At 44.5% G+C, this 26,765-nt stretch overlaps 1 protein-coding gene across 1 annotated transcript; it reads left to right on the top strand.

Annotated features, from left to right (window-relative positions):
• The first annotated feature begins 670 nt into the window (after positions 1–670).
• pde6a (phosphodiesterase 6A, cGMP-specific, rod, alpha) lies at positions 671–26,765 on the top strand. Its single transcript, XM_085286955.1, has 24 exons — positions 671–820; positions 1,114–1,484; positions 1,744–1,885; positions 6,348–6,500; positions 9,186–9,275; positions 9,416–9,556; positions 10,206–10,280; positions 10,658–10,722; positions 11,595–11,661; positions 13,475–13,522; positions 14,294–14,443; positions 14,847–14,990; positions 15,453–15,518; positions 15,693–15,839; positions 17,494–17,601; positions 17,953–18,062; positions 20,398–20,485; positions 20,708–20,808; positions 21,519–21,626; positions 21,737–21,800; positions 23,408–23,482; positions 25,496–25,579; positions 25,753–25,921; positions 25,999–26,765. The coding sequence occupies exons 2-24, from the start codon at positions 1,156–1,158 to the stop codon at positions 26,040–26,042; spliced, it is 2,568 nt and encodes an 855-aa protein (XP_085143081.1). The 5' UTR covers positions 671–820; positions 1,114–1,155; the 3' UTR covers positions 26,043–26,765.

Consider the following 26,765-nt stretch of genomic DNA (forward strand, 5'->3'; position numbering starts at 1 on the left):
GTGATTCAGGGACCTGTTTCTCCTTTCCAGCACACCGCGTGTGAATTTGAACATTTGATAAGAAATCAGAGAAATGGAAAGATAGACACGTCCCTGACTGTCCAGCTTTTCCACTCACTGCATGTCACACGGGTCATGTGATCTGTGTATCTGAGCACGCTCAGACTTACTCACATAGTTTGTGTCCGGCCTGTCTTCGTTGGTCTCGCGTCCCCATTAACCTTAAACTGTCCTGCAGCACACCGAGGACTCCGTGTGCCGGCACAGCACGTGTGCTGCTGGTGTGTCAGGTCATACGTACACTGCTTCTTTATGCTGAGACACACTGACGTCTGAGTGCGTTTCAGAGGAATGTGGTTACACTGAAAGAGACGATTGAGAGTTTTTTTTCCACTAAAATACTTGAGAACATTCAGTCCTTCAAGGCTCAAACTGAAAACTGAACCTCGCAAAGTTATTCTGAAATGATGTGCGTTGGTCAGTCGATGCTGAGTGGTAGTTTAAATGTGCGTGTGGCTGACTCATGAAGTGTGTTATGAGGCCTTTGGTTGGATGCATGAACCAAAAACCGTCCAGTAAACGGAAAACTGGAGAAATATTAATTTTCTTGGTCCTGAAGAAGATCAGCGAGTGTTAGCAGAGTTTTGTTGAGACACAGAAAGAAGTTGAACACTGGAAGGCATATAATCCCCAAGATGTAATTGGACACAGGCTTATGTCCACACATGACCATTTAAAACCATCCCTGTAATCCTTTCTCTCCTCTCAGACATCTGCAGCACAGACGGATTAGCCGGAGACAGCAGGAGGACTTTCACAGGTACAGCCGCCTTATTCTTGCTAACTGTTTTTACATTGTTATGTTATTTTATGGTTTGATTGATAAAAGTATGTGCAGAGCAAGGATGGTGATGCCAGCTTTTCACACCACATTCTGTATTCTTGTCATATCTGAGAGTAAAATGCTGAGAAAAGCCAAAGGCCCTTCAGCATCTTTTAGCTCATTGTTTTGGCTTCAGCCCAGAAACAAATCCAGTTTCTCTTCTTCTTCTGTTGCACGAAATTATATTTCTCTCAGTATTAAACTCATCTGCTACTTGTTGTCTTTCGTAGAAGCACTCCTCCAATCAGCTTTGCCCCCTGTCAGCAGTAATCATGGTGGATGCAGCAGCAGCAGAGCAGTTCCTCGATGCCAACCCGCAGTTTGCCAAGCAGTACTTTGACATGAACTTCCGGCCTAAGATCATCTCGGACTTGCTGGATCCCAACCGCAAGACGGCAGTAAACATTAGCACGTTTCATGAGCTGACGATGGTGGATGAGAGCGAGATCCTCATCGATCTGGTGCGTGACATCCAGGATAACCTGAACATGGAGAAGTCCGTTTTCAGGCTGATGAAGCACCTCAGCTTCATGCTGCGGGTGGATCGCATGAGTCTCTTTATGTACCGGCAGAGGAACGGCGTCGCTGAGCTCGCCACCAGGTGATTGCAGACCCACTTCAGTGTCTGAAAGCAGTGCAGGTAGCAGCGATGCTGATAGCTTTATTTGTCCCCCTGGGGCAATTGAAAGATTTTAAATGTAAGCATGAAGCTTGGACATGTTTATTATCTCGGAGGTCAAGCTTCCTCCTCAGGAACCAGTGACGGAGCACACTGGGATTTCCTTCTTTCCAGCACTTAGTGAGGTCAGAGAGGGCCTGGTCACCCTGGGTCACGTTTCTGTCTCCATATTTACCTTCAGGTTGTTCAACGTTCATAAAGACGCCATTTTTGACGAGTGCCTCGTGCAACCCGACAGTGAAATCGTGTACCCGCTGGATATGGGCATCGTGGGCCACGTGGCCACCAGCAAGAAGATGGTCAACATTTCTGATGTGTCACAGGTAATAACCCCCCCCCCCCCCCAAAGTACTCTTTATGGGGGATTGATTGGTCGATTGGAAACCTTCATCTTTGTGCCATCACATATGAAGTAAAGTCCCCAAAAACATCTAGAGCCTAAAAGCAGCATGTGGCTGTTTAGCTAAGAGGAAATCCTCTCAGATACACGTTCACTTTATGAAAGCATGTAAAAGAACTCACGACTGGTTTAAACAGAGGGAATTAATGCAGTTATGACTCCAGTTATTTGTAGTAATAGCAGTTAATTTAGCAGCAAACTACAGCGTGGACAGTCAGTAGCACAGACAGTAGTGATGCGATTTCCGGCTCTTTTTAGAGTACCGGCTCTTTCGGTTCGGCTCACTAAAAAGAGCCGGCTCTTTCAGCTCCGAACCGGCTCTTCAGGTTGTTTTGTTGCTGTAATTAATTTATTATTAACAATAATATAAAATTATGCACAAAAGGAATTACTAATGTAAAAAAAAGTGGTTTTATTTATATATATATATTTTTTTTAAGTGTGCTTTATAAATAAAGTTTATTATATGTTTATATATAAATATTTACGGTGGCCCCTAGAGACAAAACACGTACAAACTCCAAAACACATTTCTAGCATGAACTGAACTTCCAAAACAGAGCTACCTAGATCACTTAAATTACATAATTGAAAGCATATGTGTATTGTTTGTGTATTTATACACAAGCACTCATATATATTCAAATAATTTAAAAAAATGTTCATTTGCCTGTTACTACCACACACCAAATCCGGTTGTTGGTACTTGCTGGCTTGTGTAGCCACTAGGTAACAAAAGCTCAACACTGCGCCTAACATCCTGGAACACTTCTGTTGTGTTTTGTACGTGTTTTGAGGTTTTACGTGCTTCTGAGTTTTTACATGTTTTGGAGTTTTTGTCTTTTGTCTGTAGGGGCCACCGTAAATATACTTTTATATTTTCACTCCATATAAAATGTAATAAATAAATCATATAATACAAAAACCAACTATTCACATTTCAATTTTTAAATATTTAAATTTTCAGCTTTTTCCTTTAACAAATTTAAAGTGAAACAACACAAAACACTGCAAACCACAACACAATTAAATATAAATTAAAATATGAAAACAAAAAGAAGATGCATATTCTCTGTCATATGGACCTGCATGAATAAACTTTCTGAATCCTTTATCATCCGCAAATAGTTGTGGCTGATTACTATCCGGTTGTTCAGTGATGACGCGACGAATCCTACTTCCGGGTCTAAAGTAGTCTGCGTTTAATATGGCTTTTGTGTTAACATGTTTAATGTTTTGTATTTTCTTATATTTGATCTCAAAAAGCTCCTAAAACAGTCAGCGATCACTGTTGACCTCCCTCGGCTTTTATTACCGCTAATCATTTATTTAAGCTCAGTTTTTAAAACCTTAGGGTGTAACTACAGCCCAGCCCATGCAGCAGTATATGAATGACTAACCTCGTATTGTGGATGGATTATCTCAGTTGTTCTCCTGGCTGAAGTTTTGTCCTTTTACAGCATCCTGCCATGCGATTACATTTGTTCCTGACCACCGAGAACACTCACGTTAACTTTTATCGAGTGGAAAAAAAGTTAGCTTGTTCATATTATGCTAACATAGCTGTGTCGCTAGCGGTAACGTAGGACATCATTATATACCAGCTAGCCCAACTTCAGTAACCCTACAAACGTCACTGCTGTTTAGTTTTCTGTCTTCATTTATGCTGGAAGTGATAACAGAGCTGTATGTTTGAATTTGTTTCCAAAATCCCGCAGTCAGGACATGCTATATTGTATTTAGATAGAAGCTAGCGAGCTAACTTCCTGCTAACTTCTAACTCCGTTAAATGTCATAAATTCCGTTTTCATGGATGCCTGGATGCTAAACTCAATTGTTACACCTGGTAGAGCAGAACGCTGATCATTTTATTAAAGATGAAAGACTTTAGACAGTTTTTCAACTCTCAGTAATGCCATAGTGATCGTTTGATATATGGACCTGCAGCGGAGTTTAGACCCAGACACGGCTACTGATGTCAGACTGAACAACCGGATACCTTTCTAATGTGACATTAGAAAGGTCTCTTTCTCTCTTCCCCCCCCGCTCCTGTGCTACTGAGAGTGTAACTTCCGCCCCTCCCCCCTCATCCGCATGTGAACCTTGTGCGGAAAAAAGTGTGAGAGAGAGGGTGAGAGAAAGAAAAAAAAAACCCACAGCTCGCAATAAGGAGCCGGCTCCCGTCATTCACGTCAAAGATCCGGCTCTAAGAGCCATTTTGTTCGCAACCGACACATCACTAACAGACAGGAGCCTCGAGGTTCCCTGAATGTTTGCAATCATCTGTGTTTCTGATGCTTTTATGACCTGTTTCATTTTCTATCAGAGCCGTTCGGCTTCGGTGTGTCCACCAGAGGGTGACATGACTCCATGCGGTTTATGCTGCTAATTCCTCTCAATCTCATTACAGCCAATACCTCTGACATTTAAAAATAGCTGGCCAGCATTTTCTCGTGTCTGCATCATGCTCCTGCAGGTCCGCCTGCAGGAGCCGCCTCTGGCAGCTCTTTTTGAGACATTCACGCCACGTAGGGCAGCGGCCCACATTACACAGGCGCTCCTCTGTATCACTTCCACCGCATCCTTTCACTGACCTCAGAAGGCCGTGCTGCTGACGGAGGAACAAAGTGGGCTCAAGCTCATTGTGCCCGGTTTATTTGCAGCAGTTGTGCTCCCAGCAGCCTGTTGGCTCTTCATTGTGAAACGGTGTTCAGCTTCACACAAACACGTGACAGTTTGACAGGAACAATCAGAGCCTCAGTTTCTCCCCCCAGCCAACGACCGACGAGTGTTTCCAGATAACAGGTTGGCTTTGTGATGTTAATGCGCACGGGGTGGCTCTGTATGAAATGCAGGGACTGGCATTGCTGCCTTTGTGCTCACTGGTTCCATCCTGACCCAGTTAACTGCAGATCAGCCAATCAGGCAAGACTCTCGATTCATCTTCTTCTTCCTTCAAAGTGAGACCGAGAATAATGCAATTATATTCAGAGTGGTACCCTGTTATTTATCAGTGTGTGTGAGGGAGGTGGACAGGCTCCACATAAACAGGTTAATCTGTCCTGAATAATAGCAATCCCAGATTAGTCGCAGAGGTCACACAGGCCGCTGCTTCCACAGACTCAGCACTATTGCACACCTTTTATCACACCTGCAGAGCTGTACTTACAGGTGTGTGTGCTCTGGGATGAAGAGCCAAACTGGAAGAGCAACCGCGTAAGAGCTGCATAAACAATACTGTGTCTCCATCTAAAAATGGGTAAATGATCCATGTGCAGGGTGATGAGCTCTGCGAGCTTAAGAGGGTCAAAGGTCACCTAATAACAAGCTGGCAAAGTGCCCTATCTGTGCAGTGGGTTTGTTTGTCAGGCAGCAGATGAAGCAGCTGATCCAGGATCAGCCACAGCAGGGTTTCTGTGCCCTTCTTTTAGAATCTAAACAGCGAATGCACCTGAAGACGTTTCAGTTTGCGGTGGAAGTGTTTGGATAAGAAAACTCCACGCTGTGTTTTTAGGGGAGAAGAAGGGTTTCACATGGTTTTCAGCTTCAGCATCTATTCAGTTTTAACTGTCACACCTGATTTTATATCCTACTGCACTTGGTTGGTCGAGAGCAGGGGTGGGCAACTCCAGGCCTCTAGGGTCCTGCAGATTTTAGACATGTCAGCTGATTTAAATGGCTAAATGACCTCCTCAGCATGTCTTGAAGTTCTCCAGATGAACTAATTGTTTGATTCAGGTGTGCTGACCCAGGGTGAGATCTAAAACCTGCAGGACACCGGCCCTCGAGGACGGGAGTTGACCACCCCTGTTCTAGAAGATAGATGGGTGGATTTCAAGTGTATTTTCAGCAGAAAGCAGACAAGTATCAAACTTTCTCTATATTTCCTCTTAAACAATTGCATGCGCTCTGATCCCTTTCCTGCCTCACTCAGGTAACATCCAGAAAAAGACAGAGACCTCGTCATAGCCAAATGGGTCCCTGTGCAGGTCTTTGTTCCTTCTTCAATTCAATTCAATTCAAGTTTATTTATATAGCGCCAAATCACAACAAAAGTCACCTCAAGGCGCTTCATAGATACAGAGAAAAACCCAACAATCATATGATTAGCTTGGCAGCTAATGAGCTGCTTTTCCTGTGTTACACCCCCAGAGGAACAATTGATGACCCCTGCTGCTCAGGAGGAAGCATAGATGAAGCATAGATGGAGCGCAGCTGAGAGCGCGTGGCATCTGAGGATAACGGAGAGGCTTCACTTACAGCATTTATGGATATCATCAGAGCGTTCATCAAAGCAGCTCTGGGAGTTTTGAAAAGTGCAGCGAGAAAGCAATGATAATTAGATACAGTGAAATATCCACTCTGCCTCTTCTCTCTCCTCCTAGAGCACACACTTCAGCAGCTTTGTGGATGAGCTGACCGAGTACGTGACGAAGAATGTCCTCGCCGTCCCGATCATGAACGGTAAAGACATGGTGGCTGTCATGATGGCTGTTAACAAGCTGGATGGCCCGTGCTTCACTGCCAAGGATGAAGAGGTAACCTGTAACAGCGCCTGTCCCTCAGCAGACTTTCTTCTTCCGCTTTGTCTCATTCTGTCAGTGATATTTAGGTAGCTGCATCCCCTTTTGTCTTAACAAGTAACATGTAGGGTCAGTTTCTCAGACCTGGAGCCAGATAGACCCGGACTAAAAGAAAACCTGGCAGCAGGACTAGACTGAGTGTTAATGTGGAGGAAACCAGACAGAACTGATAAAGAACACTATCGAGCGTACCTCCAGAATAATCCCCAATAAAATGATCTTCATTTAAGACCAATCACAAACACAAGGAGTCGAAGTTACAGATGTTACAGATGTGACCAGAAAAACATGAAACTTTGACTCACATGAACTCCAGAGGTCCTGACTCCATCAGGTATGGTTATTGTTGGATGGACATACTCCACCTGCTTTTGATGATGTGTCCTCCTCACTGTCCATTGGCTCAATCAGAGAAGCATGGTCAGCTGCAGCATTCGAGACCAAACTTATTATAGTTCACTAAAACTAAAAAGAATGAAAATAAGCATATAGAGTTAATATGCTCAGTTTTGGTACGAGACAGAGAGTTGCTGTTTTCAAAAAGTGTTTTTATTGTAACAGCAGCACTGATTTTCATAAACCCTGCCTCTGACAGATAAAGACTAAACTGACACAAGAACATTGACTCTTGACTCTAAACTGAAGTAAAACAGTTTAGAGTCAAGAGTCAAAATGAAATAAAAATAAAAACTAATTAGAAAATTCAAAACTCTGGATCACACAGACATTCAAACACACCAGGAACAATTCACGGTGGCTGTTGAGCCAGCTGCGTCCCCCTAACCCCAAACCACGCTCCACTCGGATCTAATCGCGTTCTTGTGGTGCCACCGATGTGAACAATACGTCATGTAGTTTAACTGTGACACAGCAGATTTATCAGAAAACCATCAACAGACTGAAAAACTGTGTGTAACTGAATAATAAAGTGACAGAAAGCTCATGAGGTGGCTGTTTTTGTGGTGGTGTATGACTAAGTAAGAAGCAGCAGTGTGTAAAGTGCAAAACAAGCCAGTTTATATACAACTGCAACAATGTATGAAATGATCACATTGACCACTAAATATGAAGCAGTAAAATATATCAAATTCATTACAACATTTAAAACAGTTCCAAATTCAAGCCATTTAAATTTTACAGGTACAGTTGGTGACTAGGACCTCTGTCAGTTTTTTGTTTAAAACTAGATAAAGGGACAAGAAATTCCAACCTCATCCTGAGCTGCAGATAATTCCAAGACCACATGCCGAAATAAGACAGACTTGACATTCCTGGCTCTGTGCTCACAAGTTCTACTTTAAACCGCAGCCAGCTCCTGGCTCTGAGATTGTAGGTGTTCTGGAGGGCAATGAACTTGGTGTAGATATATGATGGCAATTTTCTTAGAATGACTGTGTATATAAAAATATACCAATGCTTCATTATTCAACTATTGAGTGAAGTAAATCCAGCAAGGCTATACAAAGTGCAGTGATGAGTCATGAAGTGTGAGCCTGTTCTATATCTTAGGGCAGCACGGTAATGGGGTCTAATTGAGCTAAGGTAATGGGACAGGCAAATCGATAGACAGCATCGCTTAATCCAACAGCGATAAAAACAAGCTTAACGCAAGTTGCAATAGAGAAACACGATTTTAATCTATAAAAAAACTGTAAAGTAAATTTGAGGTTTTTTATCAAGTATGTAATTTGAGATCCTTATCAAATACAAAGACATTTGTTTGAGTCAACAAGCTCTATGGTATCACTTTCCTGAGTTGATGTTCGGAGCTTCACTTATGGGAAAACAACATTACTTTGGTTTTGTTAGCATTCAGGACTAATTTTGCATCATGAAGAGCTGTAAGATCTGTAAGGTGACCAAGTTGGACCGAAGGTTTGCATGCACTTCATTAAGATAAAAAGTCAAAGAAGTAGAAATTAGAAACAGAAACAACAACAAGTAAAAATGTTTTTTGAATTTTGCAGCTAGTGTGTATGAGGCTAAGCATCAGGCTTTCAAATTAATTAAAAGTCTGTCTGGGTCTTTGGTTGATTGATAAGCTGGAGTGAAAGATTGCTGCCACTCCTCCTCCTCGACCTTCGAGGATTCTGATAGTTACTATTACTCAGGGGTGTTGATTCATTTAAACTAACAATCATCCTGCTGTAACCAGGTTTCTGTAAGGCACAGTAAATCCGTTTGTTGATCAATTACAAAACCATTTACTAACAGAGAGACTTAATAATGCACATTTCACTGTTTTACTCTTTGGTGCAGTCTTTGTGTTTTTTTTTATTCTTAAGTCGATTTTTGCTTAATTTTGGGGGTTTTTTGCTGCTCCAAACATGATGAATGTCAGGAGAGACATAATGAGGCATCTTTTTGTCATAACTAACAGGGACCGTTTAAACATTGCATTTGAAGATAAAAATGAGGCGTTTCTGCAAGTTTCTTGACAGCAACTCATCAGAACTGTGTGTTCTGGGTTAGGATTATTATAGCTCTTCATTAAAACATGGACACAAGCTCCAAGTCTGCAAATTAATTCCTTGAGATGATCAGCTGGAGGAGAGGGTTTTTTTAGGATTGCTGGTGTAATAAGAAATGTAAGAGCGTGCAGTTCAAAATCCTCACCACTCATGTTCTACTCTCTCCCAGACCCTGAACAAATATCTGAACTTTGCTAACCTGGCACTGAGAGTTTTCCACCTGAGCTACCTACACAACTGTGAGACCAGGAGAGGACAGGTAAGGATAGATCTATGCAAAGCCACTTTCTTTAGTGGTGATGAACAAAAAAAAGCACCAGACATTAGAAGGAAGAGAAGCAGCAGAGATGAGTGCGTGGTTGTCCTTGGTTCAGGTTTCTGTTTGATTTTGCTGTCCAGGTGTTGCTGTGGTCAGCCAGCAAGGTGTTTGAGGAGATGACAGACATCGAGAGGCAGTTCCACAAAGCCTTGTACACAGTCCGAGCTTTCCTCAACTGTGACCGCTACTCTGTGGGTTTGCTGGACATGACCAAGACCAAGGTAGGCAACAACACACTCACAGCCAGAGTCACAGAGGAGCCAGAAATCTTTAGCAAGCTGTCCAGCATCCTGCTATTTGTAATGTGAATGGTCTGGGTTCAGGACCAGGACCTGCTGAACCAACATGTTTAAGAGTATCATCCCTGTTTCTATGCTGCGTCCATCCAGTCTTTGTTTTTATGGAATCCATTGTGTTTTTTATCTTCATCTTTTGGGAATGCATATTTTCAGACTCCTTGGGCTTTCTTTATCTGATCTGCTTGATTTTTTTCTTCTGCTGACAAAAGTATATTTAAAGTATCTTCTTAGCTTCTCCATGTATTTGTAATAACTAACATGGTGTCATAAATACTGGCTGTGGCTGTCACCTAATTACAAGCAGCTGCCAGTTGATTCCCAGCACCTGCTCTCAGAGAACAAACACATGTTGTGTGTCTGTACAGATGGCCGTCTGCTTACAATACTGGATTTCATGAATAACACACTTAATAACAAACAGCAGTAGAAGCTGCGCTGTGATCTGTGAAATTGGGCATGTTCTGAAGACTGAACAAAAGCACCACATCTTCCCAGAATAACATTAAATAACGTTAATGTTTCTCTCCTCTAAATATGCCTTTTTCTCTCTGTGTCTCTGTTATGTGTGCAGGAGTTCTTTGACTTGTGGCCTGTTTTGATGGGAGAGGTTCCTCCTTATGATGGACCCAAAACTCCTGATGGCAGGGTGAGGAGGTCCTGACCAAACTCTGAGATCCAAGTCCATGTGGCATTCATCTGTTACTCAGTGCTTCCAATCACAGTGACTGTAGCACCTCCAGCAGGTTAAAACGTGCCAGCTTCTTGTATCTCCATCAGCAGGCCAATCAGAAGCTCATTTCTGTGACACACGCTGAGTGAAATAATGCTTCCAGCCCTATCAAAGTCTTTCTCCTCTAATCTTTTTCCCCTATCTGTCTCTAGTTGATCAGAATTCACACACAGTGGGCTTTAAAGTGTTGTTGGTTTTTTTCTATCTGTGTGTGGAGTTTACACCTGATTTCACACCTGAGTCTGTGCAGAGAGTTTCAGCAAACTAACTGTGATCTTATTTGACCTCTCAAGGAAATCATCTTCTACAAAGTGATTGACTACATCCTCCATGGCAAAGAGGACATCAAAGTCATACCGTAAGTCTCAGCAGATGTGACATTAGCAGATATTAGTGCCGCTGCAGAGATTTGACCACTAGCATTACGTCGGGTCACACTTATGTGTCTGCAAGGAAGGAAATCTGAGCACGGATGCAGCGATCTCTTAACATAGATGATATGGTTGTGTATGAGAGCAGTGCAGGGGTCACGTGATTGTGACCCTTGCACTGCTCTCATGGAAGGAAGGAAGGAAGGAAGAGTGGCTTAATTCAAACGTGAATACTTGGAGTCCTAAAAAACACATCCACAGGAATCACAATCTGAACACAACACGTGGAAGAGTGACGACAGTATAATGATAAACATGAACAGCCTGGCGAGTCTGTCCTTACTAGCATGAGCAGCAGTCCTCTGAGAGAGCACAGGTGACTCAATACAAGTAAGTTAATATATAAAACAAGTGAAGTTAAACGCACTAAATTAAATGAAGCAAGAATACATTTGAGAAGGCTGATTTTAATAGTAATAACATTCTATGTGGGAGAAAAATAAAGATTTTACCTGAGGGTAAAAAACGGATTCGGGAGCTCTGCGAAGCCTCACAGCCAAGCCTCACAGCGCCACTGATATATTTTCCCTTCAGCCATATAAGGCTGTGATTTCCGTGATCCCACCCTGCTCTGTAAACATTAATAACCGCTGTGCAAACAATGCAGCTCACAGTAACTTCACCACAGTGCAAACCGAAGGCTGAACAGACGTTATTTGACCTGAGCTCGTTTTACATGACATTTGCTTAACAATGATACAGTAAACTGAGTATTACCACTGAAATGTACACTTTGTTCGCTTTTATTAAAGGTGATTGTGGCATTTTAACCTTCTGTGTGGCATGTCTTCATTTCCAGGGGTCCTCCAGCAGATCACTGGGCCCTGGTCAGCGGTTTACCCACCTATGTAGCAGAAACTGGGCTGGTCAGTATCTGTTGTTCCTACGAGCTCACATTAACTGTCACAAGATAATCAATTTCCAACGTTTCTGCTGTTCTTACCCCACGAGAACTCATTCAGAAGCTCCAAGTTAGCATTTTAATACTTTTAAAACCAGAAGTGATGATCTGACCGAGAAACTGAGGTTGCTGTCATCTCAACCCTAAAGCTTTTCTACTTTACGTCTATTTTACTCCCGTTTACAAAGTAAGCATCAGATCTTCTTAACTAAGACACGAATGGAGCCCATACACTGATCAGCAAAGCTGTAAATCAAGTGTGCAGCAAGTTTAGCTTCTCATAGACTGTTTTTTACAGCCTGAATTGCTGCCCCCTGCTGGTCATTAGAAAAAACGCAGGTTAATGATCTGGAGCCTGAAGTGAACCATCTAAATATTTTTGGCAATACTTGTGTTTAAAGTTTGTGTCATATTACTGCATAAAATATTCCTGATCAGCTTTTCTGTCTAAAGAAACAAACATGCCCTTCTTCCTTTGTCTCTTGTGAGAAATGTCAGCTCCCAGAGGGCCTCGAGGGGACCATGTATAGGCAAGGACTGTACTGAGATTTAAATTTGAGGCTTTTGCATTTGTGCCTCACGATGAGTTGGGACAGTTTGTCAGGTCATGTGGACACGTGATGACGGCTGGAGCTTGGACACCCTGGAGGTCACAAATGTGAGAATGAATGAGTGTTTAGAGAGCCGGATGAGTACAAACGGTGCCAGCTCGGTTCATTAAAGGTTTAATTAAAGGCAGTAAAAACTTGTTTGAGCTGAAGAAAAGATTCAGTGTTTGAAAAGTTGCACTTCCCCACAAACTCAGACTGTCTTTAGCCATTCCTGAGTGAGGACATTTATTTGTTATTTATTAGTTATTATTCCTGTCCCCCTCGGAGCCTGGTTCTGCCAGAGGTTTCCTCCTTTTAAAGGGGAGTTTTTCCTTCCCACTGGGTTATTGGGTTTTCTCTGTATTATTGTAGGTTCTTTATCATATAAAGCACCCCAAGGGGACTGAATGGAACTGAATAAATTTTTTTTTAAAGTCTCTAATGTTGGTCGTTAACATTACGTCCATCTTGTAATTTTACTGTACTTTGTGTTCTTTGTCAGAACCACGTTAATAACTCCTTAAACAATAAAGTCTTAAATCATTGCCACTGATGTGGAGACAGTGAAAACTTTAGATCATTGTCCTTTAAAAATCTGATTTCCACTCATGTTCGCTGCAGTGTGCGGGTGGGTCGATGAGCAGAGTGCCTTCAGAGTTATTACACAGTTGTCAGCGTGCATGCCGCTGTGGAAATGAAAAGTGCTCAGCCACACACTGCGGTGATGTATAATTGTAATTTCTGCAACCGTTGTAATTAATCACGGCAAGTGTTTCCCAAACCGCCGAGCCCGCTGCCGCCGCTCGTCTGTCTAATCCTCCTCCTCGTCTGTCCTCCTCCTGTCCCGTCCTCCCGTCGTCTTTGCTCCTCATCATCTGTCACGCCTACATCATCTCTCCCGCTTCATATTTCCCCTTCTGCTTTATGTACAAGGTGAAAACTTTATTCCTATGCAGAGTTACGTTTCCATGATTGAGAGAAAAAGCTGAGAGCTTGACGGTGATGATTTTGAACATGTGGTTCTTTCTTCCACAGAGCTAGAGCACGTTCATCCCACCTTCTGCTCATTTCTCCTCATTCTCATCGATATTTCTGCTTCTGAAGCTTCCAGATGATTCTGAAGTCTTTTGCTAACATGTGAAGCTTCTTCCCCTCACGTGCTCATCTTTTTACTTCCTTTTCCCACAGATTTGTAACATAATGAACGCAGCTGAGGACGAGTTTTTCAGCTTTCAGGTAAGCTGTACGCCATCTTTCATTCCAAGGATGCTTCATAAAACACAAAGATGTTACTGAACGACTTCAGGACTGACCTGCTGTCAGTTATCACAGACTCCAGACTAAAGTGATCATCCTCAGTATTATCTTAGATTACAACATGACCATAATGATGTTTGAAGTCTTTCAGTAAGGACAAAGTAGTTTTAGCTTCCTGTTTGAGGGCTCAGTGAGACCGCTTTGGCTTGTCATCTGTAATCAGATGTTCAGTAGAAGAAGATGCTGGAATTTGATTGCACTGTGCGAGCCAGCTCGAAGGACGTGTAGGTATAAAGTATGCAAAAAAATTGCCTTGGCACTACAGTGGTCTGTCCTGTACTATAACAGTACACCAGAGACTAATCATGAACATATAAATCGGTGACATTTCCAACATTCTCTGCTCTCCTTACTTTAAATGATGTTCCTGGGGGCTGTTAAGCTCCGAGTGCATTTATTCTAATCGTTCTACTGCGGTGGGTACTGTTGTCCGAGCTCACACACGGATCGTGCTTCAGGTCTGCTGACAGTGTGGGGCCTGTTACACTGGCTTAAAGCTGCAGTCAGTCATTTGAACATCTCAGATGTCTGCTGACTGATGGAGGCAGACCGCCTGACTCTGAGACGGTCTGTAGGACAAAAAGATTATTACAGAAAATAAATAACTCTTTCCTTTATAAGACCAGCTCAGAGTGGGCACGCAGGCCGTCCTGTCATCGCTAATTAAACTCAGGGTGTTTTCATGTTCAGACGGAGCCGCTGGATGACTCTGGTTGGACCATTAAGAACGTTCTGTCCATGCCCATCGTCAACAAGAAGGAAGAGATTGTGGGTGTGGCCACGTTCTATAACAGGAAGGATGGGAAACCTTTTGATGAGATGGATGAAACCCTGATGGAGGTACACTGTGTGTGTGTGTGTGTGTGTGTGTGTCACTGGTTTACTATAAATACACTGCAGGCCATTCAGAGCGTCTGCATTATTTATAATCAGGCCTGGAGGCTTTTACTGATGTCTCTGTGGCCACCTCACTGCAACACAAAACACCCTCAGCTCATCAACAAACCTCTGCTCTTAATATTGTTGCCCTGATTTTATCACTAAATGAACTGTACCCTACAGTAGGGAGCGCCCTGTGGTGCCGGCTGCTGTACATTTAAAGCTGACTGAGGCTGCAGATATATACAGGACTACACACGACACACAACAAACCTTTACCCACTAGACTATATCGCAATAACACATACTGTTTAATTGTACGCGGATTGTGAGGTGAATGAAGCTCCAGTGTTTTCTCTCCCAGTCTCTGACTCAGTTCCTGGGCTGGTCGGTGCTCAACACCGACACCTACGATAAGATGAACAAACTGGAGAACAGGAAGGACATCTACCAGGACATGGTGCTCTACCACGTCAAGTGTCGCAAAGATGAAATCCAAAACGTCCTGGTGAGTGAGTCTGTGTCTCCCCACTCAAGTTTTGTTCCTCCTGTTTCAGGCAGGAGCACCTCAGAGATGAGGATGGCCTCTAAAACTAATCTCTTTGGCTCTGATTAATGAAACTTTCAGTAAGTGAACATCTTTAGTGGAAGACTTGAAGAGTCGTTGAATTACAGCATTGTTTTGGATAAATGTGATTCTAATCAGATGGAGATGAAGCGCTCTCTTTTATGTCTGTCTTTTATTGTTTGAGTATTCGTGCTAAAAGCTGTCTCTCTGAAGCTTTGTTGGTGGATGTGGATGACAGGAGCAGGAGCTGAGCATCATCTGTAAGCTGGAATAAGCTGTCAGGTTTTCTATGAGGTGATTTGTCAGAGAGACAACTTGCTCTGACCTCAGATCAGGTGTCAGTTGATGGATGCCAAACCATTTTATCCAAGGTGACTGTTGACGATGTGTGTTTGTCCGCAGAACACCAGAGAGAGGTGGGGGAAGGAACCGGACGAGTGCGAGGAGGAGGAGCTTCAGGAGATCCTGGTAAAAATGCCAAACGCTCCCATCAGCACACAAAAAGAAAAACAGGGCAGGATGAGAAGGGAGCTGTTTGTTCTGATGATTTTTATTATTCCTAATCCACGCGGAGCTCCGGGTCATGACCAAATAAAATATTCCCACATTGATCTGATGCATTGTTCTTGTTTTCCTCGACAGTCCGAGGTGCTGCCGAACTCCAAGAAAGCCGAGATCTTCGAGTTTCACTTCTGTGACTTTGAACACAGCGAACTGGACCTGGTGAAGTGTGGCGTCAAGATGTACTACGAACTCAAAGTGGTGGACAAGTTTCACATTCCCAGAGAGGTCCGTGTGCCCCCATCCATGGCTTTAAGTGCGATGCACACGGGAGCAGCAGCAGCTATGATGGTTTCAATGTTACTTGTAACACAATAATCATGTTAGTGGTTACATATAACTAAGAATACGGTAAAGTGTCATTTAGGGAAGAGAAAAGTTTGCAGCTGACCTCCATCAATCGGTGGAGGGGTCTACGTACACCTGCACAAAGGAAACAGAGCGCTGGTTGTGATGAAATAGCAGTCACCTGCTCTCAACACAGTGCAGTTACAGCTGTTAGCTCTGAGGTCATGCTGGCAAGCCCCATCCTGGTCTGCAGGCTTCTATACCGTCTGCCAGAGGGCAGCAGGTCAAAAAGTCTGTGTCCAGGGTGTGAGGGGTCTGTGATGATTTTCCCTGCCCGTTTCCTGGTTCTTGAGAGGTGCAGGTCCTGGATGGAGGGCAGGGGGGCGCCAGTGATCTTTTCTACTGCCCGTACAGTCCGCTGCAGTCTGCTCCTGTCCTGTTTAGTGGCTGCACAATACCAGACTGTGATGGAGGAGCACAGGACAGACTTAGTGACTGCAGTGTAGAACTAGATCAGCAGCTCCTGTGGAAGACTGTACTTCCCCAGTTGTGTCAACAAGTACATCCTCTGCTGGGTCTTTTTGAGGATGGAGGAGATGTTGGTCTCCCACTTCAAGTCCTGGGAGGTGGTGGTACCCAGGAACTTGAAGATCTTCACAGTCAACACCGGGCTGTCTGACATGGTGAGGGGGAGCAGTGTTGAGGGATGTCTCCTGAAGTCCACTGTCATCTCTACAGTCTTAAGCTTGTTCAGCTCCAGATTGTGCTGACTGCACCAGAGTACCAGCTGCTAACTTCCTGCCGGTATGCAGACTCATCACCATCCTGAATGAGGCCAATGATGGTGGTGTCATCTGCAAACTTTAGGAGTTTACCGGCCGAGTTCTTGGAGGTGCAGTCATTAGTATAGAGAGAGAACAATAGTGGTGAGAGGACAGATCTTTGAGGGGCACCAATACTGAGGGACCAAGTTTCAGAGGTGATCTCCCCCAACCTCACTTGCTGCTTCCTGTCTGTCAGGAAGCTGGTGATCCACTGACAGGTAGCTGGTGACACGCTGAGCTGGGAGGGTTTGGAGGAGAGAAGTTCAGGCACAATGGTATTAAAAGCCGAACTAAAGTCCACAAACAGGACCCTGGCATAAGTTCCCGGGCGGTCGAGATGTTGCAGGATGTAATAAAGTCCCATGTTCACTGCATCATCCACCGACCTGTTAGGCAAACTGCAGGGGATCCAACTGGTGGTCTGTAATGTCCTTCAAAGGATTTCATGACCACAGACGTGATGTGAACTCTGTCTCAGCAACAGCTGGACGTGCACATGGTTTAAAGTCATCACCACAATACTCGCCACAGGAGCGTTTTGGGATATCAAATTATAAGAGATGACGAAAAATTGGATGGCTAATGTTCACACAGCACGTCAATTCAGGGGCTTTAAGTTTAGCATGATCTGTTTAAGAACAGACATTTCCATGCACACACTTACACTTTTTATTGGTTAAAAGTGACTGACTACTAGATAAACTAGCATCATTTCAAATGTAAGGATTGTCATTAATACCTCTGGACCTCATGCTGTGCTTCCTCTGCAGGTCCTGGTGAGATTCATGTACTCCCTGAGTAAAGGCTACAGGAAGATCACCTACCACAACTGGAGGCACGGATTCAACGTTGGACAGACAATGTTCACCCTGCTGATGGTCTCTCTCACACACACACACACACACACACACACACACACACACACACACACTCAGTATCCCTCAGCCCCACCCCTCTGCTCACCCTGTTCTTCTTCTTCTTCATTCTCTCAGTCAAGGTTGTGTGTTTGTGGCAGATATAATGGAGTGTGCCTGAAGGGGTCGTTATTAAGAAAACCACTCAGAGTCATAGTTTATATTCATATAGCGCAGACACATGCAATGATTCTGGGTGTGGATCGGTGTTAATCCCTGTGTGTACATATCTGTGTGTGTGTGTCTGTGTGCAAGTGCACACCTGCACGCCGACTCCATGAATAAACATCTGCTCTGTGTGGCTGACACTCTCAGACAGGTGATCTGAAGCGTTACTACACAGACCTGGAGTGCATGGCCATGGTAACCGCTGGCTTCTGTCACGATATCGACCACAGAGGAACCAACAACCTCTACCAGATGAAGTAAGAAGGCAGGGGTGGGGGTGTTTGGCATGCTGCATATATGAGATGGGTGTAGTCACCAGTGGAGCATTTAGCTTGTTTTCCGTCATTTGCAGAAAAAAATCACGTTATATTAAAGAAGACTTAAAAACATCTGAGACTGTTTCCTGAGCTCAGAGAGCAGCCAATCAGGAGCCTTATTTTCTCACAGAGGAGTCTCCCTCTGCTGGTCATTACAAAGAAACAATGTTTTGGGCTTAAAATTACATCCATATTTTCTGTACAGTCTGTTGGCTCGATTTGATCAAATCAAACACTGATTTCTACTCGAGGCCCTGCACGAAGGCAGCTTTTACTGTTTGGTTTAAGAAGCAGATCTCCTGACAGGAGCATGTGCAGAAAATATGGCATTTATTAACAAATCTTAATGAAACATAAGCCACTAAAAGAAAACTACAACCACAATTACAAAAAGTCAGGATGCTGTGACGTAGAAAACAATCAAATGTTCAAATCAAACACTATAAGAAAAACATGACGACATCATTATGAATTTGATTCAGTTCAGTTTTATTTATACAGCGCCAGATCAAGGCGCTTTATATTGTAAGGTAGACCCTACAATAATACATACAGAGAAAAATCCAACAATCATATGACCTCCAATGAGCAAGCACTTTGGCGACAGTGGGAAGGAAAAACTCCCTTTTAACAGAAAGATTTGGAGGTAGTGACGTGTCTGTAAAAGTTGGACAGTTCATGAGTCTGTGATGGTCTGCGAGCCTGAAAACTGCAGATAACGAGCCGGAAGCTCCCGTTCCTCTTCATGCGGATCCGTGTTTGGGTCTGACCTGAGATCAGTTTTAAAGGAGCACATTTCTCCATCGTAGTTGTTATGATATTTTGATACCACGGTAAGCATTTACAGGATATTGTTTTATACAGGAAAACTGTTACTCAATAAGGCCAATCTACTAGTTGTTTTTCTCTTTCTCTGTGACCCAAGAATTAATGTGTAGGACTCACAAGCTGGTACCCCAAGGTCGAAAACACCACAGAGATGAGACCACTTCCTTACTCCCGTCCTCCCTTTTTCTTTATCTCCTGGAAAAGGCTCGTTAAAGGCTAGGTGGTTCGTTTCAGAATTCACTAATGAAAGAACTCTGTATTTTATGTCTAGGAGTGTATTTTGCTGGGATGATCATAAATTATAGCTGAACTGATAAACTACACACAGGATTCTTCTTTGCTCACAAGGCAGGAAGACGTTTCCTTATTTAGTCTGTACCGGTTTGAACTGGGAAAGCTGACACACGAACCTTTTTTTTCATCTATATAAACTGCTGTGTATCAAATAAACCTTTGAGTTGATTTGGGAAGGCAACCTGAAGCAGTCTGTGTTTCCTTGTTCTCCCAAGCTGCTCCCGGCGCTGTAACTAACCCAGCTGAACGGCATACCTGAGTGTTACTTTAAATAATTAGGAATCTTAGAAGGAAAGGACAAAACTCTGCTTATCGCTCACGCCACGGAGGAAACCCGGGACGGCAATTTCCTTCAGTAGTCACACGTGCCGTCTTCCCTCCATGACTGAGCTGTAGCCAAGCCACTCATAGATGCTGGAAGTGTTCCTGATCTATCCTTATCAGCCTGCGCACAGAGATTCCTCCAGCTGTTGAGTATGTGGATGGTATGATGTTCTGTAGATGATTCACAGTGAGGAACATTCTTCTGAAGCTGCTCCACAGGTTTTTGAAGGCTGGTGTCACACGCAGACCCTAACATTGAAAAACACTGCACATATAAACTTACAGCTAAATCAAAGTTTGCCTGTTTAAGAACAAACACCACGCTGATACATGTGGCTACAACTTATCTGTGTCTTGGTGAGCAGGTGAGACTGCTGCGACCCTCTGTACTTGCACATTGCTCATGTAAGGATGCCAAAGTGCAGGGGCAGCAGTGGGAACCCTGAATAGTGAGCAGGTGTCACCTTTGTGAGCGGCATGTCCTGATTTGCTGAAGAGCATCAGTCACGTTCTTTGAAACTTTCTGGAAATCAGACCTTTGTTTACTCTGAGGAGCGTTTATCGACTCCGAGCGACAGTCGCTTGTCCCGTGAGCTGCCGAGCTGACCTCAGCTCTTTAAGTGAAGTCAACGTCACACACAGAGAATATCAATGAGTCGATATTGACGAGCTACGCCTCCAGCTGCTCTGCTCCTCCCGCTGATGGATGAGCTAATGAAAGCCACCATTAGCAGTGGACACAGGCAGCCAGGCCCACCCTGGGCTCAACATGCATGATTTATCACAGTCTAGCCTCCCATTGTGCGTGTGTGTGTGTTTTTGTGTGCAGGTCTGGTAATCCTCTGGCGAAGCTTCACGGCTCCTCCATCTTGGAAAGACACCATCTGGAGTTTGGGAAGACTTTGCTGAGAGATGAGGTATATACACACACGTTAAATATGAAGATGTGAAGCTTTGTTTGTGTGCAGTGATGATTTGATTGCCATCACATCTTCAGCAGTGGGGCTGAGATGTTTGAGCGTTACCTCTGCTTCATCAGAGGAGGCGTCTTTGAGCTCTTTGAGTCTCAGGTGCAGGAACCTCAACCTTTGGATCCTTTCTTGTTGTTTGAAGTGTCTTTTTTTTTTCTTCTGCTTCAGGCACTGAACATCTATCAGAATCTGAACCGCCGTCAGCACGACCTCGTCATCCACCTTATGGACATCGCCATCATCGCCACTGATCTGGCTCTGTACTTCAAGTCAGTACGCTAGCAGCATCATTCCACAACGTTACCTTTGGAATGTGAAGGCTTCAGTAACCTGACCTACAGCAGGGGGATAGTTACCTGATCCCTGCTGAATTCAAACAGTCTCTAATGTTTATGAAGTCTCTTCCTCCAACCACAGTGGGTTGAGTTGATGCCAAGGAGCTAAATTTTGGCTTCATCTGATCAGCACCAAGCCTTCTATGATGTTCCCTGCAGATCTCAGACATACCTGTGGAACCGCCTGCCTTCAGATCATTAACTAGCTCCACCCACCTCCTTTCTCATGATCCTCACCCCATGAAGCGAGATCCTGCATGGAGCTTGGCTTCAGCTTTCAGCTGTGCTTTGTTCACACAATGAGCTGAGATCAGGAGTACTCAACTGATTGATTATAATCATGTAGTGCATGTGACACGGGTACAGAGCCTGTCTGTGGGAGCCAGAATTGCTTGGACCAAATTCTTATGAAAATCAGTTTATATAATGACTTTTCTGGGTTTTTGGTTGATGCCCTGTCGCTCTCATTTAAAATGAAACTACCATAAAAATTAGAGACTGATTATTTCTTTGTTAGTGAGCAAACTTCCACATTCAGCAGGGGACCACAGAATGACTTAATTCACTTTCTCCAGGCTTTGGAATAACTACAGTAACAGCGGAATGGTTCCTGTGAGCTGATTGGAATGTCTGTCTCTGTGCAGGAAGAGGACCATGTTCCAGAAGATTGTAGACCAGTCCAAGACCTACGAGAACTGGAATGACTGGACCAAATACATGATGCTGGAGACTACGCGCAAAGAGATCGTCATGTATGCAGAAGCGCACACACACACACACGCACACACACACACACTCACTCTCAGGCAAGCAAGGAGACCCAGACGCGCAGCTCTGACCCATCCACGTGCTATGCTTGCAGGGCGATGATGATGACAGCCTGTGACCTGTCCGCCATCGCCAAACCATGGGAGATCCAGAGTAAGGTAGGCCCCCCTAGTGTCTCAGTTCTGGTTGTAAAACGGGCCCTCTGCTGTAACTCGACACACACTCACACACACTCTGCGAGAGGCGAGCCATGATGAAGTAGATGCAGAGAGACGTTTTGTCACCGCTGCCATTTTTCCAGGCAGCGTTCGGCGTCGGTTCCTGACGGCCTCGTGCATCAAAAGCAACCTGCTGCTTCTCGCTCGCTTGGCACGCCTGGCAGGCTCAGCATTTCTGTAAAGTATGTAATATCAGCACGAACTGACAGAAAGCAGGACTAATAATGCATTTAGTTTCTGGGACGGTGGCTCCCAGCCGGGACCCCCCAGGATTCGCCGAACACCTCTGAGGTGGCAGGTGGAGTAGTGTTTACGCTGTCAGGCTCTCCTCCAGGTGATTTACTGCATGGATGAGGTGTATTAATTATTTAGATCAGCTAATCCAAACAAACACACTTTAATTGAAACGTTCCTGCTCAGGTGGACGTGCAGGGGGCGGGGCCAAACTTTCTAAGTACTGCACAGTCTAAAGACTAAACTTGGTTTCTGTGAGCATCAGTGATGGGGTCTGAATGAACTGCAGCAGTTTGATGTCTGTGACTTGGAGGAGCAGTGCATTCTGGGTAAAGGCCCATGTGGCGTCTGCTCAGAACAGGTTCGATTCTTCTGTCACATTCTTAATGCAGCTCGTGTTGCGAAACGTGCTCGTGGGCGGTGTTCATGTTCTGTGCAGCAGACCGAACCGATCGTATCAGAATCAGGGTCCAGATCTCAGAGGTCTCGGGATCAGCAGACACTCTCTGGTGTGTCCCTTTTTACCAAGCGTCTGACCTTTAGAGGGGAACATCCCGCTGATCCTGAGAGCCTTCTGCTATTTAAAAATCCTGTAACGGACACAGTGAGAGCTGGCACTGAGGATGTTCCCAGTGTATTCTGATGCTCCTTCATCACCTGAATCTACCCTCAGAGCTGAGCAGCTGTCATACGGAAACATCCGTGACGATCGTGAGCAGAGGCATGCAGACGCTCGATACCCCGCTGTAATTTAACCCTGGTTACTCTCTTAGCCTGCTTTGTGATTTAAACAGATAATCCGGTGCAGATAGATAGTGATGGACGCCTTCTCGCTCAGATGTTTCACAGACAATAGCTTCTTGATTCTCTGTGAAATTCTGCTGACATTTTTATGGCTGATAATTCCCACGTTTCACTCCGCTCTGCTTCCCACGCACACAGATTGTGTCTACAGGCTTTGCTCGCTTTGCCACAATTGTTCCCCAAAACTGGCTCGATGACTAACTCGCTGCTGAATACAAAATTTCCATATTATTCATCAGCGCTCCTCCATCTCTCTGAGACACAGCCTGACACTGTAGCAGTCTGATTCAGATTTAGCGGCCGATGTGAAACACAAAGGATCATTTCCTGCTCCATCAAATGTTTCCTCCTATCAGCTCCGTGGTAAACTGCAGCAGCTGTCCTTCCTCCAGTCCCAGCATGTGTGTGTGTGTGTGTGTGTGTGTGTGTGTGTGTGTGTGTGTGTGTGTGTGTGTGTGTTCTCCTTCAAAGCAGCAGCTCTGACCCGACCTGTGTGGTTCCTCCTCCAGGTGGCACTGTCTGTCGCTGCAGAGTTCTGGGAGCAGGGAGACTTGGAGAGGACGGTCCTCGAGCAGCAGCCTATCGTAAGAGCTCAGATGTTTGCAGCTTCTGCTGTCCTCACTCTAAACTAACCACAGCCCACAGACATGGACACAGTCACAGACAGAAACAGCTGTTGGGTTTTTGTTGTTCCCTGTCAGAAATGTGAGAAAAAATAATATTTAGAATAAAAGGAAAGAAGGTACGCGGTTCCTCAAATGTACGGCAAACATGGTGCCTGAAGGCTCCAGTGGAGGGATTGGATCTCCTCTCACATCAGGGCATGGGACCACCCCACCTTCACTCGATTCTTCTGGAGTTTAAAATAAGACTCATTTGGAGGAACAGTGAAACGTTCCAAACACATTTCCACTCAGTTATTTCCATGTGTTTATTCTGAAGTTGGAGTTGGGGAGGACTTGGTGGACCGAATCCACGGGGTTTCATTAGTGATGGGGAGCAAATATGAAAGGACAGACTGGCATCCCTGTGGCGCTGCTGAGCAGGCGGTGCTGAGCCATCGTGTGGAGCGCTGATACAGAGAGAGCCGTGACTGTGTCTGACCAAATCCTTTCCGACCTTCCTGTTCTTCCCTGCCTTGCTCTCTCGTGCCCTTCAGACACCTGAAGCACCGCCCTCCACGCTTACCTGGCGGTGCTCTGAGTTAATCTTAAGCAGTGTCAGCTGGGAGAGCTTCCTGTGCCACAGAGGTCATGTGACTCACTGTGGTCTGACAGGACTCTGCAGAGGCTTTTCCAGCAGCCATCGTGACCTTTTCAGGGCTCGCCTCAGCATTTCCCCGAAAGATGACGTTTGAATGTAGCAGCTTCTGTTTTAAAGGTGATGCCTGTTTGAAAGAAGCTTACATCATTTCATGTTTGTATAATTAGCCCTTTATTAACCCTTTACAGCCGATCGGAGCGGGCACGCTCCATTTTGCGTAACTATTTTTAAATCCCGGTAGCTCTGCAACCACGTAAGCTAGCGCAATAATTTTTTTTGCATATGAAACCGGAGGAGTTGTACTTACATCTTATGCCATCAGCTTGTCCTAGGTCACAGTTTCCTTCCACATATAGCTTTGCAAAAACTGTATAAAAATCACTTGCAGCAACAAAAACATGATATTCCAGAAACACGCTTCGCCGATCCGATCAGCTGTTTGTAACACTTCCTACGTCCATCAGCGCGAACTATCACATGACTGCATGACCTGCCCGAAACCGGAAGTGATGTCATTTTGCGGAAATGTAGTTTTTTTACGATCGGGGCCTTATGAGAGCCTATACTTGTGTTTTAAAAAGTTATGTTTGAGTTTATGACTTTCTGTGTCGTTTCTGGGATGCTTAGGACTCATATTTCACTGCTGGAAATAGTTTATTTTGATGCATATGCTGTTATTTTGCAAATTTGCACTATAATATTTATTTTCGTTTTTCCTGCAGTGTATAAAAATTGGTGTATTTCAAAAATAAAACTATGAAGACACTCAAAATAAATTTCCTGTGGTGGGAAACTAGTTTGTGCAACTTTTTTGTATTTACAGTTTTGAGGGATAAGCCTCTTAAATTTCTCTAACTAGAAATATATGTTAAAAAAACAAAAACGATTTTCAATTTTTTTGTAGTTTATTGCACTTTTTTGCAATTTATGTAATTACTATGCACCTAATGCAGACATATTATTAAAGTTTGGGCTGTAATGGTTGTATTGATGTATAGCAACTTGAAATGCTCCCAAAAATATAATATAAGCTCTGGCGGACTTGGTTCTATGGTAGGTCTTAAAGGGTTAAATGTATTTTTAAATACTAAGCATCCAAGACCTTGGTCTCCATTTCAGCCCACAGTCAGGGCTTTGTACATGGTTTGAGGACTGTGCAGTAACTCGGCAGTCATTAAGGAGGAAAACGTGAGGAGCTGACCGCTGAGAGTTCAGCAGGTGGATAAACGTCATTTGCAGAAGCAGAGCTGGACACTGTAGGAGTCTCACAGGTGTGTGAGGCCACAGTGATGATGAGGCCATCAGCTGTCTCTCTCTCTCTCTCTCTCCTTCAGCCCATGATGGACAGGAACAAAGCGGAGGAACTTCCAAAGCTGCAGTGTGGCTTCATCGACTTTGTCTGCGCCTTTGTGTACAAGGTGAGAGCTCACCCACTCAGACACCCACAGCTGCTGCTTCCACCCAGATAAACATCTGCAAGCGTGGAGCAGCGGCATATGGCCCATGAGCTGCTCTGGCTCTCTGTGTCATTTAAGCAGCGTTAGCGGTTTGGATTGAGCAACGCTGATGTGTCTGATTTGTGTCGTCCCAGGAGTTCAGTCGCTTCCACGTGGAGATCACCCCAATGCTGGACCGGCTGATGAACAACAGGAAGGAGTGGAACGCCCTGAAGGAGGAGCACGATGCCAAGGTCGCTGCCATCGAGGCGGCTAAGAAAGCCAAGGAGGAGGAGGCTGAGAAAGCTGCGGCAGCCAGACAAGGTAGGAGGCGGTCAGGCGTCACAGCTTTCCAAACTCTGACTGAACACTGAACTTCTCTCCTTTCCTTCCTGCTGCAGCGAGTGCGGCCCAGTCTCAGTCAAAGACGTGCATTCTCAGCTAGAGCTGCTCGCGGTACCCTGCCGGGCTGGCTCGACATGCCGCACCTGAGGAACCCACTTCGCTGGGAGGTCGTTTCCTGCTTTGGACACTTGTTTCCTGCAGCTGTCGCTTCATAAATGTCCTTGGTCTGCTGTAAATGTGTCTCATTCGCTCTTCTGTGCTTCCTGTTGCATTCATTTGTTTGTGGGAATCACAGTTTTTTACATTTACCGCCAGTTTAGTGCAGGATCACAGTGCAAGGCCCTTAAGCTGAGCCCAACATCGCAGGATACTCTTGAAGACTGTGACAACAATATTTCCAGCCTGTGAATCAAATGTCAGAAACCATTTCTGTATTATTTTGCTTTGACAATGTGTCCCGGGTCATGTGCACACTGTCAGAGAGTCACAATAAGAACTCTGTGATTCGTTAGAAGGCTGTAAAATAGAAGCTGCTGCCTTTTCTTTGCATCATTTCCTGTAGCTGACCCAGTGATGGGAGCCTTTCAGTCGTCCCTCACTCACCTGTGTCGCATTCATGTTCAGGATGTAACATGCATCACTTCTGTGTCTGCACACTGACTGCTCACACACACACACACACACACACACACACACACACACAACACACACACACACACACACACACACACACACACACACACCAACGACGCTCACTTTGTAATTAAGAAAAGAGAAACAGCTTGTTTGCAGACATTAGTAAAGATTTCTGACTATTTCCCTA

This window comes from Mchenga conophoros, linkage group LG2 (genome assembly GCF_057382185.1).
Source record: "Mchenga conophoros isolate Kocher_MC1m ecotype Shallow Benthic linkage group LG2, M_conophoros_male_GT1.1, whole genome shotgun sequence".
NCBI lineage: Eukaryota > Metazoa > Chordata > Actinopteri > Cichliformes > Cichlidae > Mchenga > Mchenga conophoros.

Coding starts and splice junctions, on each gene's coding strand:
- pde6a (XM_085286955.1), top strand. CDS start 1,156: ATGGTGGATGCAGCAGCAGCAGAGCAGTTCCTCGATGCCAACCCGCAG. Junction 9,276..9,415: donor GTGAGACCAGGAGAGGACAG/GTAAGGATAGAT, acceptor TTTGCTGTCCAG/GTGTTGCTGTGGTCAGCCAG. Junction 15,519..15,692: donor AGGAGCTTCAGGAGATCCTG/GTAAAAATGCCA, acceptor TTTCCTCGACAG/TCCGAGGTGCTGCCGAACTC.